General features: G+C 39.3%; 1 protein-coding gene across 8 annotated transcripts in view; it reads left to right on the top strand.

The window, feature by feature from the left end:
* Window positions 1-8,635, top strand: part of itprid2 (ITPR interacting domain containing 2) — a 208,873-nt gene extending 200,238 nt beyond the window's left edge. For all 8 annotated transcript variants that reach the window (XM_070875806.1, XM_070875805.1, XM_070875810.1 and 5 more), the window contains 2 exons: window positions 4,592-4,707; window positions 7,643-8,635. In XM_070875806.1, the coding sequence (XP_070731907.1) occupies window positions 4,592-4,702 (111 nt within the window). In that variant the 3' untranslated portion in view covers window positions 4,703-4,707; window positions 7,643-8,635. The remainder of the gene's footprint in view (window positions 1-4,591; window positions 4,708-7,642) is intronic.
* The last annotated feature ends 4,186 nt before the right edge of the window (window positions 8,636-12,821 follow it).

Consider the following 12,821-nt stretch of genomic DNA (forward strand, 5'->3'; position numbering starts at 1 on the left):
GCATAGTGACAGAGGAGGGGAGCTGCCTAGATTTGGGCTGAGGCCTAAGTGGGTAAAATATAAATGAGGTATTAGCAATTCCCAGTGGTGCAAAAGATGAATTGAAGAGGCTCAAGTGGGTAGAACTTTAGCTACTGAAATGTGGCCAAAATGCACATCTAGAAAGCCTAAGGGCTGTAAAGGAGTTTGGGGTTGCTAGATGAGATTGGAAGTAATTGTCTAACATAACCCAAGGGGAAAAGGTTAGAGTTTTTAAAAAATGATTTAAAAATGTTTTTAAAATATATATAATTTATTTATAAAAAGGCAGCACTCGCCTTCATACTAACTTGGCATATTAGAAATCCGAGCTGGTGGTGATTCGGAGCCGATATGAAGAATATAGTGCTCCCAGTTTCACCCAGTGTCCTGAATATGGAACTGAAGGCACGATTCTTAAAAATATTCATAGTCAGTGATGGCGGATTAAGTAAAATCCTATGAAAAATGTGACGCAGGGCAGGTGTCACCAGGTGAGGACACAAGTAACATTAAAAATCCCATTGGGACTGTTGACAGGAGTTTTTAATAGAAAGAGTACAGGACATACTGTTTTTAATATATATAGATGTATAATATCGTTGACCTAACAGATAAGAATAAATGACTAATTGAATATTTTGAAGGCAGATTGCATGAAATGTGACTCAGTTGTGAATTATATCATCTATCCAAATCTGTTTGCATTTGGCGATAAAGTAGAAAAGTTTAAATAGTGTTAAATTGTTGGGGGTAGAGGAGGAAATAAACTGAGCTAATGAGGGGAACTTGTCACAGTTTTGAATGGAAATGGCAGGATATATAGACGATATAATAAATGCAAGGGTGTGAGCCTTAACCCATAACATTAGGAAAAAGGATTGTTGAGCTTAACAAAGTATAGCACCGGTATGGTGTGACTGCCATTACTTCTGAGCAAGGAGCTAGTACTGGAGGTATACCAGGCCTCTATGCTTACCAGCATATTGGATATGTTCTTTAGTGGTTGGGCTGGTTAATTATCAGCCCCAACAATGTAGATGGTTTGGGGAGGGAGCAGAAAAATTCAGCAGCAGTCTAATTTTCTGCAGAGGCCTGTGGCAAAAGTATCAAATAAGAATGATGTGCTCAAAAACTAGAATGGGGCCTGAACTTACAATCTTCTGATAGGGAGATAAGAATGTAGCCAACTGAGCCAAGCTAATGCTTGACTTCAATAACATTCATAATTCTTAACCATCTTAGCCAGGATTCAGCTGATGGTTGAAATTCAGCCAGTTTTACACTTAAAGGTATTAGTGTCCCATTGTATTGTTGAGCTAAATTTAAAAATTGTAAATGAACTCTGCATTGACTGTATATATAGATGATACTAAAGTTACCATTGTTTAATTTAAATAGAATTTAAATTTGGCTGACTACCACTACTGCTGGTTACTTCCCTAGATAATTCCTTTTGTCTTGAATAACATTTTTACAAACTTGGACATTTTAATCTTCATTTACAGAGTTCCACTGTGGAGGCCTATAAACATTCATTCTGGGTAGCAGTGTGTAGAGTAAACAGACTGGGTGAGGGTCAGATGAGGGAAATTGTGTCTGCTCTACGGAATGGTGTTCTGTATCGAATAAACTTGAGGAAAGCTTAGGTCAATTCTGCCTTTATCAGACTGGCAACCTTTATTTTATGAATTCAGATTCATGAAAGATTTTATTTTTGGCTGAAATCACCCTAGAAAGCCTGCTCCCATATCGCTATCCAAAATAGTTGTTTACAGGGCTCGAGAAACAACCCTTGCAAACAAAGATGTAAAAAGTAAATTTTGTAAATCATTCAATCGCTAACTTGTCCTTCTATGTAAGAATTAATACTAAATCAATGCTTAGAGCCAGAGTTATTAAAGACTTTTCTAAAACACAATTTATGAATAGGTATCATATCACCAAATGCCAAGAGTGAATAACCTTGCACAACTTAGAAACTGGGTTTAGGTTTGAATGTGCTCCAATATGACCCGGTAACAACCTCTTTCACATGCATCAATGTACATTTTCTACATTGTGCTTGTTCTTAAACTGATGATGGATTGGTAAATCATAAAAGGAAAATATACTTGAAGAAAGTAGATTTTTCCAGTGCCGTGCTGTCTCAAATATTTAAAAAGAAACCATTCATTCTGTGCTTTTTATTTAATAAAGTTTTAAATATGTGAAAGTTAGACCATCCACAAGATCACAGGATTATTATTTGTGTGACGAGGTTCTTCCTGAATTGGCTCTTCACCACTTTGAATGGATGCCTTTGTTCTATTTTCTTGGCTGATCTTGAAGTTATGCTCAAGATTTACCTTTCCTATACCATTTAGTATCTTGTATACTTCTAGAAGATGTTTCTCCCCTTCCCCCTCAGTTGCCTTTTAAGGCTAAATAACCCTTGCTTCGTAGAGGCTGGCGGCCATTCTTGTGGCTCCTCTTCATACTGCCTCTAGGGTTTGAATAGTTCCTTTATGGCTTATTGACCAAAATTGGATACATAGGGCTAGAAATTGGCCAGCTGTCAATATTTGGGGAAAAAAAAATAAGAATAAAAATGTTGCCATTTTTTTTAAGAGGGTAAATTTGGCCCAAAAATACACCTGTCACTAAAAATCGGCATTGCTGGAGGATTCATGGTGGAAACCACAGTTCTCTCCAACTTTAACCCGAGGCCAATTAATGCCAAAAATACAGTCCCTGGGAGGGGAGAAAACACAAAAAAATAAATGTTTTTAAAATTTTAATAATCAGAAAACATTCACAATACACTTCAGTAATGAATCGCTGAAAAAGAATTAGAAAATAAAAACTTCAACTTACCTTTTTTGTAGTTCTTCATACCTACTGACGTTTCTGGGGCTGCATCACATGCTTTTCTCATGCGTTGCTTTTTCACCCGAGTACAGGTTCGTCCAATGGCCAAATTTAGGCAGTCGTATTTTTTTTGGATTTCTACGTTTGGCGATCCGCTTTGACGATATCTCAAAACCGCCATTCTTAACTTTTGGCCAAATTTAATAAATATCTTTTAACGACAAAAAAGGCGAAATATCACTGAAAAAAAACATGAGTTACGCTGGCCAAACTTTAGTCCGCAATTTCTTATCGCTGGCCTATTTATCATTAGTTTTTGGTTCATTATTATATCCAATCTCAACTTCAGAAATTTAGGATTTAAAAAAAAATATACAGCAATAGTCTAGTTTGGAGCCTTTCAGCAGCTTATCTGACTCACAAAATAAACAGCGAGACACACATTCTGCAACTCATAACCAATGTGTTGCCTTTGTAGGGACAGAAAAGAAAGATTTGAGAAAAGCAGAAAGAAAATACTAATTGTTTTTCTTCTTCCCATCAAATTTTTCACCTCCCAGGATGGATCCTAGTATTTAAATACAAGAGGTTGAATATTAAACTTCAAATTCACTTTTTGTTGGACAAATTGAAAAGTCATAACCTATAGAGTGTGTGAACAATATTATTATCAGCATTGACCAAACCCTGATGCACAGTCAACATTGCAGAAATGCAGCATAGTCAGTTCTTAGAATATGTCCAGATTCTCCCCCACTAACATAAAAAAACTGCTGTGTATTAAATTAATTGACTGAAGAAAATGTTTGCCCACAAGAGATTACATTTCTTGTTCACTTTTACTTTTAATAATTGCTGTAATAAACAATTACACATTTCTGGCAGAGGTTTGGAGGCAATGTTTCCATATTTTAATTATCTTGGGGAAAAAAATTGTAAATAAATTATGCAAAGAATTTTGTAAAATTGAACTAGGCTTAATTTCTCTTAGAATTAGACATTGGGTTTCATTGCTTATAGAATGATATATGAATAAAGCTATCTCGGAGGCTGAGTTTTTGTTCATATTTTAGATGTTTTGTGCCAAATAATTTTACTAACTGATATATTTGTTTAGATGGGACATCAAATTTATAATCCCTGTGGACACGATCTTCTGCTAGAAGAGCTTGACTCCATAAATAGTTTTAATGTTTTTATGAATTAAATATATAGATAGTGAAGTCTGGTTTATGATCATTCTAGACCATCAGCTTGTTCTCACTCTGAGTACTATATATGTTTTAACGTGCTACAGAATGAGAACAAAACAAACTTGAAACATTTTCCGTAACTCCTGTGCTGTGAATAAGAGTCTAGGATTGAGCTGGTAGGTTATCTGCATCTTGTGAATTTCCTAACTCCTTTCTTGCTGAGCCAAGATATACAGGTCTTTGTAATCAAGTAATGTTCAATTGAGTGCTATACATTCCAGTACTAACCTCAAGCGAGGATTTTGCAGATTGGTTGACCTAGCTAGGCCACTGTCTTACCTTCCAGCAACTGTCTGAAGAATAATACTGCCAGAGCCTTGGGAGCAGTCATCTGTCTACATTTACATGCAGGAGCCACAAGGTCTGGTGATACCGAGTATGAGAAGAAAAATGGAGGGATTTCAGAAATGCTTAATGCCAATTGGGTGAGCACACTGTGACACTGAAGGAATTTCTTTTGTGCCCATCAGATAAGAGAATCAATTGTTGGAGAAATAAAGCGAGAAATTGTGGATGGACTTCTAGCTGCAATATCGCCGACTGGTAAAACTGCTGTTGGGCAAAGGGAAGAGATTTTGTAACTCCAGTGAGTAACCAATGCTAACTTCAAGTCTTTGTGCTAATAGTGAGATAGAAAGTCTGGTTAATGGTTTGCTTTTCTGAAGGCTGGCCTTCCTCTGTTATTTGAAGTTCTGTAAATCTAACGAGAAAGCAGATTTGTCAGATTCCTTCCTGTTTCTTTTTCATTCCCCAAATTCCTTAGTTACCTAGGTTTGTTAGTATTTTAATACTCTCTGTTTTGGTCTCTGTCAACACTTTCACTAGCAGCCATTTGTCCTGCACAGCTTGTTGTGTATTGATTTTAAAAAGGAACACAGAGGTTAAACAATCATTCAGTGGAATTGGATAATGTATTTTGGCTGATTTTAATGTGTGAAAATAAAATGTGACAAAACTGAGACGGAGAAAGTGGCTGGTCACAATACTTTTAATCTGAGAGTTAGGGCCATTGTAAAAGCCTCCCCATATTCACTGTGTTCCTGATAGTTTATGTAATGTTGAAGTACTGAAAACTGCTTCTAATGTGTTTCATTTTATTAGTGCTGAAATACTGCAACCTGCTTGCATGAAGGTTCTAAATGTATGGGAAAATAATCATTTGTTTATAATCGGATGTATTCAGTGAAAATACCAACTTTTTAAAGAGTGTTTTTATACTGTATCTTCAGAACATGTGATTAATTACAGTCAACCTGCAGGCCAACTCTTGCCGGTTTAGCTGGAACAAATTTCTCTACGAATAGGTGGTTAGTGAGAAATTTCCATTGGTTTGTAAACCATGTCAAGAGACTTCATGTTACTGGTGATTGAGGTACTAAAGGAATTTGACTAAAAGCTGACACTGGATTCTGGACTTTTCTCATGGCCCTTTCTTCCCTGACTGTCTCCAGCTACAAAGTGTTAGAGTCAGCCATGGAGCAAAGGGCTGTGAGAAGGATTGTATACCGGAGAGAAGAGTTAGACAATTTACTTTAAGTCAAGCAGGATAATCCATTGAAGTGAGATAGCATAGCAATTTGATTATTTTTATATTGCACAAGTACAAGTTATATTGATAGAAGTAAGTGAATGCGATCATAACTGTTGATTTTGTATGTTTACCTGATGGGAAATAAAGCAGCATATTGTTTTATGTGAAGTCATAGAAACATAGAAATTGGTGCAGGAGTAGGCCATTCGGTCCTTCGAACCTGCACCGCCATTCAATGAGTTCATGGCTGAACATGCAACTTCAGTACCCCATTCCTGCTTTCTTGCCATAGCCCTTGATCCCCCTAGTAGTAAGGACTACATCTAACTCCTTTTTGAATATATTTAGTGAATTGGCCTGAACAACTTTCTGTGGTGGAGAATTTCACAGGTTCACCACTCTCTGGGTGAAGAAGTTTCACCTCATCTCGGTCCTAAATGGCTTACCCCTTATCCTTAGACTGTGAACCCTGGTTCTGGACTTCCCCAACATTGGGAACATTCTTCCTGCATTTAACCTGTCTAAACCCGTCAGAATTTTAAACGTTTCTATGAGATCCCTTCTCATTCTTCTGAACTCCAGTGAATACAAGCCCAGTTGATGCAGTCTTTCTTGATATGTCAGTCCCGCCATCCCGGGAATCAGTCTGGTGAACCTTCGCTGCACTCCCTCAATAGCAAGAATGTCCTTCAAGTTAGGAGACCAAAACTGTACACAATACTCCATGTGTGGCCTCACCAAGGCCCTGTACAACTGTAGCAACACCTCCCTGCCCCTGTACTCAAATCCCCTTGCTATGAAGGCCAACATGCCATTTGCTTTCTTAACTGCCTGCTGTACCTGCATGCCAACCTTCAATGACTGATGTACCATGACACCCAGGTCTCGTTGCACCTCTCCTTTTCCTAATCTGTCACCATTCAGATAATAGCCTGTCTCTCTGTTTTTACCACCAAAGTGGATAACCTCACATTTATCCACATTATACTTCATCTGCCATGCATTTGCCCACTTACCTAACCTATCCAAGTCACTCTGCAGCCTCATAGCATCCTCCTCGCAGCTCACACTGCCACCCAACATAGTGTCATCTGCAAATTTGGAGATACTGCATTTAATCCCCTCATCTAAATCATTAATGTACAATGTAAACAGCTGGGGTCCCAGCACAGAACCTTGCGGTACCCCACTAGTTACTGCCTGCCATTCTGAAAAGTACCCATTTACTCCTACTCTTTGCTTCCTGTCTGCCAACCAGTTCTCAATCCAAGTCAGCACACTACCCCCAATCCCATGTGCTTTAACTTTGCACATTAATCTCTTTTGTGGGACCTTGTCGAAAGCCTTCTGAAAGTCCAAATACACCACATCAACTGGTTCTCCCTTGTCCACTCTACTGGAAACATCCTCAAAAAATTCCAGAAGATTTGTCAAGCATGATTTCCCTTTCACAAATCCATGCTGACTTGGACCTATCATGTCACCTCTTTCCAAATGCGCTGCTATGACATCCTTAATAATTGATTCCATCATTTTACCCACTACCGATGTCAGGCTGACCGGTCTATAATTCCCAGTTTTCTCTCCCTCCTTTTTTAAAAAGTGGGGTTACATTGGCTACCCTCCGCTCGATAGTCAAGTCACTTGGTCTACTTCTGAGAGACTGAAAAAAAATATATGCATGCAAGACATCTGAAAGTATCTGGTCCAGATCACAAGGTGTTGCTATTGTCATATTCCTAGATTATGCTTTCAAATCCATATGTATAGTCTGAGAGTTAACTCCCATAAAAGTAAGATGCTCAGACTATTTGAAGGGAGCAATCAATGCCACTGAATCCAAGAAAGCATATATGGTACACCCAAATTCATAAATAGTTCTAAACAGTATTACTTGAATAAGGTGCAGAGCTAATTTTATTTATTGACTGTCTGATCATACCCCATTTGATTTTCAGTTTGAATTCAATCTGTTTTGATTTTCTTTCAGTATTTTCGAAGATGAATTTATTGGTTGTGGCCTGGTTTCAGAAGAGTCTCTCCTTAACACAGACAAATACAATTCCTTTTTTTTAAACTTGGAATACTGGCTTCTAACCGCTTATGCTGGTGGAGCTCACTTATCAAATGCATTCGACGTAGATATCCAGTGCTTCAGAAGATGCTATGCTGCTGAGATGGGTTGCCTTTATCTTGTCAACTGTTATAACACCTTATATACAAACCCTCAATTGTACGTTGTGTAGTTGATTAAGTGCTTCACCTAGCTAAAAGTGTTTTAAGTGGTTAACTCAAATGTAATAGTCCGGTATAGCATGTAAAGGACTTAAATTTGTTCTAATATTTAGTGTCTTGCTGTTAGAAACTTACCTCATTATATATATGTATGTGGTAAGGTTAAAACTTGAAATTCCACTTAAGTCAGATACATGTGCTGTAACATTTGTGTGGAAATTTGTTTAACATTTCCTTCTTGAAGCACTGACCTCAATTCCCTGTGCAATAACTGTTTTACATAGCAAACTTGAATTGACAAAATGTATCTTTACTACTGTTTGTAATCACATCACTCTTAGTATCTGTGAAACATTCAGTCTACTACATTATATTTTAAGAGAAGAAACCTCTTGTCATTAGGTTTTAAAAAAATGAGAATTTAAAGGGCTTCTATCTTGAGTGCTACAAACTGGTTTAGGGGCAGTCTTACACTGTATTTTCAAAGCCTTAATATTTAATTAATTTGATAATTTTGAAGTTATGTGGTAATTTTGAATAGGGTGCAGTTGAGATTTTAAGTACTTAAGTGCCTAAAGCTTTTTCTAATTTGTACTTAATACATATATTATGATACATATATTTACTAAAAGTGTGCTATGGTTCTTGTAAATGGATTGTATGCTAAAGAAAATTGGACAAGAGTTTAACTTGGGATGCATGTGGAATATATTGAAATCACTAATAAATATTTATTTTAAATATAAAAGGTTCTGAGTTTTTGTAAAACCATTTTATTATAATTTGCATACTGTGGGGAGGAGAGGCGAGAGGGGAGGTGGGCAGAGCGGGAGAAGAGAGTAGGAAAGGGGATGAGAGGGGGACTCCGAGAGATGGATGCAGAGGAGGAGTGGGAGGTAATAGTGTGCACCTATCTTGCCTTTTTCACCCTGTGCAGGTATGCGATTTGGGGCTGCTGGAACAATGTCTAAACTGCTGAGTGTTTATAATTTCTAGGCATAGGCTGTACATCATTCAAACTGGCTTATGTGAACAGTTAAGCTACATTTTTTTGGAGGGATGTACAGCAGGAAAATATGATTCCAATAAGTTGTACTCTGCCTACCACGTTTTGCTATCACTGCTGTTGACTCACATTCGGGAATGCTTGTCAGCAATGCCCATCAGCAGTATAATGCTGATGCCAAGCAATGATCATGTCTAACCAGAGCGAGCCTAACCCACCTCTCGTTGACATTCAATGGCATTACCATCGTCAAGTCCCCACTATCAATATTCTGGGGTCACCATTGACCAGAAACTCAACTGGACCAACATAAATATCATGGCAATTAGAGCTGGTCAGAGGCTGGTTATGCTGCAGCAAATGTCTCACCATCTGACTCCCCAAAGCCTTTCCACCATCTACAAGGCACAAATCAGGAGTGTGATGGAATGCATTCCACTTGCCTGGATGGGTATAGCCGTAACAACACTCAAGAAGCTTGACATCATCCAAGGTAAAGCAATATGCTGGATCGGCATCTCATCCAGAAGCCGAAACGTCCACTCCATCACTGGCATACTGTGGCTACAGTCTATCCTATGTATAGGATGCACTGCAGCAACTCGCCAAGGCTTCCTGGACAACAACTCCCAAACCCACACCTCCAGTACTATAAGTATAAAGGCAACAGGTCCATGGGAACACCATCACCTCCAAGTTCCCCTCCAAGTTGTACAGCATCCTGATTTGGAAATATATAGCCTTTCCTTCATTGTTGCTGGATCAAAATCCTGGCTCTTCTTCCCTACCAACACTATGGGAGTACTTTCACCACACGGACTGTAACAGTTCAAGATAAAGGGTCACCATCACCGTCTCAAGGACAACTAGGAATGGGCACTAAATGCCGGCCTTGACAGCAACACCCATATCCCAAGAATAACTGGAAAAATGTGTGTGGAGCCACTTTCTTGCTGTCGTGATGCACAAATCTCACTAGCTGCACTAGTGTTTCTGCAGCAACGTTCTTCGTCAGCATCTGTGTTCCCCATGGTAAAGCTATGCAGCAGACAATGATCTTGAAGACCTTGGGGAGGTTGTATTGTATTGATTTGTCCATGCAAATGAAGAATAGTTCAAGCTGCCAGTGTATGCTTTATAATGATCCTGATAGCTGAAAAGGGTAATCTTGATCTCCACGGAACCATCCTTTCAGTAGATCTTTACCTACAAATAAGCCTGGCATGGGTGATTGGCCTAAAAATTGCATCAAACCCAAGGCCACAAAATGATGAAAGGAAACTTGCGTACACTTCTGAATGGAATACACCATCTGCCATATTGGGTAAGAACAAGCAAGAGGCATCCTTTACCAGTGGCTGACGCTGACGTTGGGCCCATTAGTTGCATATTCAAAGGACGTAAGCCTGCTGAGATCCCCTCTCCAAGATTGGTTTGCCCTGACGCAGACAGCACCACCGCAGGCTGAACTGAGAGAAACCAGGCTTGGGGATCGCCTGCAACAAAGAAGGTAAGTAACTTGCCTCAATATGGAGCTGGGTGAACAGGACTGCTCCTCCTGAACCCACATTTACACCCCCCTTCCTGATCACCACTGCTGACCCTGGCCTTCTCTCCTCATCCCCGATCACCCAAGCTTCTTTAAAGAAGGTGGCACAGTTCTGTAGTTGCCTTGTTGCTGAAACTAAGCCTGTGAAGCAGTTTTTCTCTAATATTGCCAGGTGGCTGTACATAGTTGGTAACAAAAGGGTGGATGTTAGCAGTCTGGCTCTGTGCCATCTGATATTTCTGGCATCCTCTGTTGCTTTTCCAGTAAATCCAGTGAGATGGGAAAATAAAAAGTATAGGTTCAATCATGGTTTCTGCAAAGTTAGCTGTTTTCAACCAGCACAGCTGCAGGGGCACGCGAATCAGATGGAAAAATTGGCCAGGATTCTTCCTCTTGATTCTATCCCAAGTAAAAGTGCACACATGTGGATACTGAGTCAAGATAGGAACTCTGCTATGATGTCCTAATCACAGTCAGAGTCTAACAACACTCACTGTCAAGACTCTCAAGAATAACGGTCATTTGGTTGAGGTACTGCACAGTGACTGGTGCCCATCAAACTGTACCCCAGTGCCTTATGATGAGGGGAAAATATTGGCAGAGGGAAAAAAGTGATGACCTCCTCCTTTCACACAATTGCCAACCAACCAGCAGAAGTACCCATTGTGGGTGGGAACATAGAGCTGTGTTTGAGTAAAGGTTATTCCAAAAGAAGAAATGGGGAAGTGCTCAATGGAAAAGGAAGTTTAGGGGCACATAGATCAGTGTGCCAATAGGGGTGTACAGTGGCATTATGCATCATCAACTGTGTAAATACATTAACAAGTCTGTCTAGCCGGTGAGGTGCAGGAGGGAGGAGGGATTGCAGCTGTACTGATCCTGTCTTCACCTGAGATCCACATCTACACACCCAATAAGAGTCACTGGCTACAATCAGAAGCAAGAGCTCTAGCCCATTTTCCCTCCTCAACCCAGGAGTGCTGAGGCAAATTATAGTACCCTCACCATCTTCTATGTGTGCACAAGTGTCAACTTGGCTCAGTGGTAGCATCTTGCTTCGGTGTTAGAAGGTTGTGGGTTCAAGTCCCTTTCCACGACTGAAGAAAAATATAATTTGGGCTGAAAATTAAGTGTAGTACTAAGGGAGTTATACTCTTTCCGGTGAGTTTTTAAACCAAAAACCTGTCTGCCTGTTCAAGTGGGCATAGAAGATCCCATAGCACTTTTTAAAGAAGAGTAGGGAACTTCTCCCAGGATCCTGGCCAACATTTATCCCTCCACCAACTCCCCAAAAGAAAAAAACAGATTAACGGGTCGTTTAGCACATTGCTATTTGTGGGATCTTGCTATGAGCATTTTGGTTGCTGTGTTCACCTACAGAACAACTGTAACCGGACATCAAAATAATTAATAGCTGTGAAGTATTTTGGGCTGTCCTAAGGTTGCGAAAGGTACTATGTAAATACAGGTTCTCATTAGCCAATATTGCTGAGCCATTGGGAGAGCCCCATACTAAGTTTAAACTTATTGTGTGATTTGTTTTCAAATTAGTTTGATGCACAGACTTATTTTTAATTAGACATCTAAGTGACTTATATGACATCCATTAAAGTTACACTATTTCAAGTATGAACTGAAGTGTGAATTTAACTGAAGTCACGGCCTGAAACTATACACTTTATTTCCTGAAACTAAAACTCTCGATCAGAATGTGTGAAGGACATATTACTATATTTGGGAGAATAGATGTTGCTGTTGTTTAGTGATTGCCATCAGCAGGCACTGGTCACAAATTAATGATTTTAAAAGGCAATAGGACAAAATTATTGACCACTAATGGTCTGAAACGGGGAATATAGCCGGTTCAAAATGGATGCAAACATTTCCTGTTTTAAAAATTCTACTTCAGGACATATTAACTACATGTGTGGGACTATTGTGGGTAAATGATTGCCCATCAGGTTACAGAAATGACCTTGAGCTGCAATGATTACAATACACTTGAGATCGCTTTTGCAACCTGAGGGCCAATCGTGTGGCCCCTCGAGAAACTTTACTACTACAGTAATCAATTGCAGCCAGTATTTGTATTCTATATGATGATTTATGAAAAGACTTCACTTTAGTGGGATAGTTACTGGAAGGGGAGGGGGTTAAATGACACCACTGACATCTCCAATTCATCTTTTCCCTTTTAATAGACATGCAGTTGTTGCCTTTAATCTTATGGGTTTTAGGTTGCAGATGCATATTTCACTTGTAACCCTCTGGAGGAATTGTGAGCATCTGTACATCTATACATTGCCTAGTAATGCAAGGCTGAACCATTAATAAGCATAGGATTGAGGTGCTGCTAAGTTGTAGCAACAGAAAATGGTG

This window comes from Pristiophorus japonicus, chromosome 3, assembly GCF_044704955.1.
Source record: "Pristiophorus japonicus isolate sPriJap1 chromosome 3, sPriJap1.hap1, whole genome shotgun sequence".
NCBI classification, from domain to species: Eukaryota; Metazoa; Chordata; class Chondrichthyes; family Pristiophoridae; genus Pristiophorus; species Pristiophorus japonicus.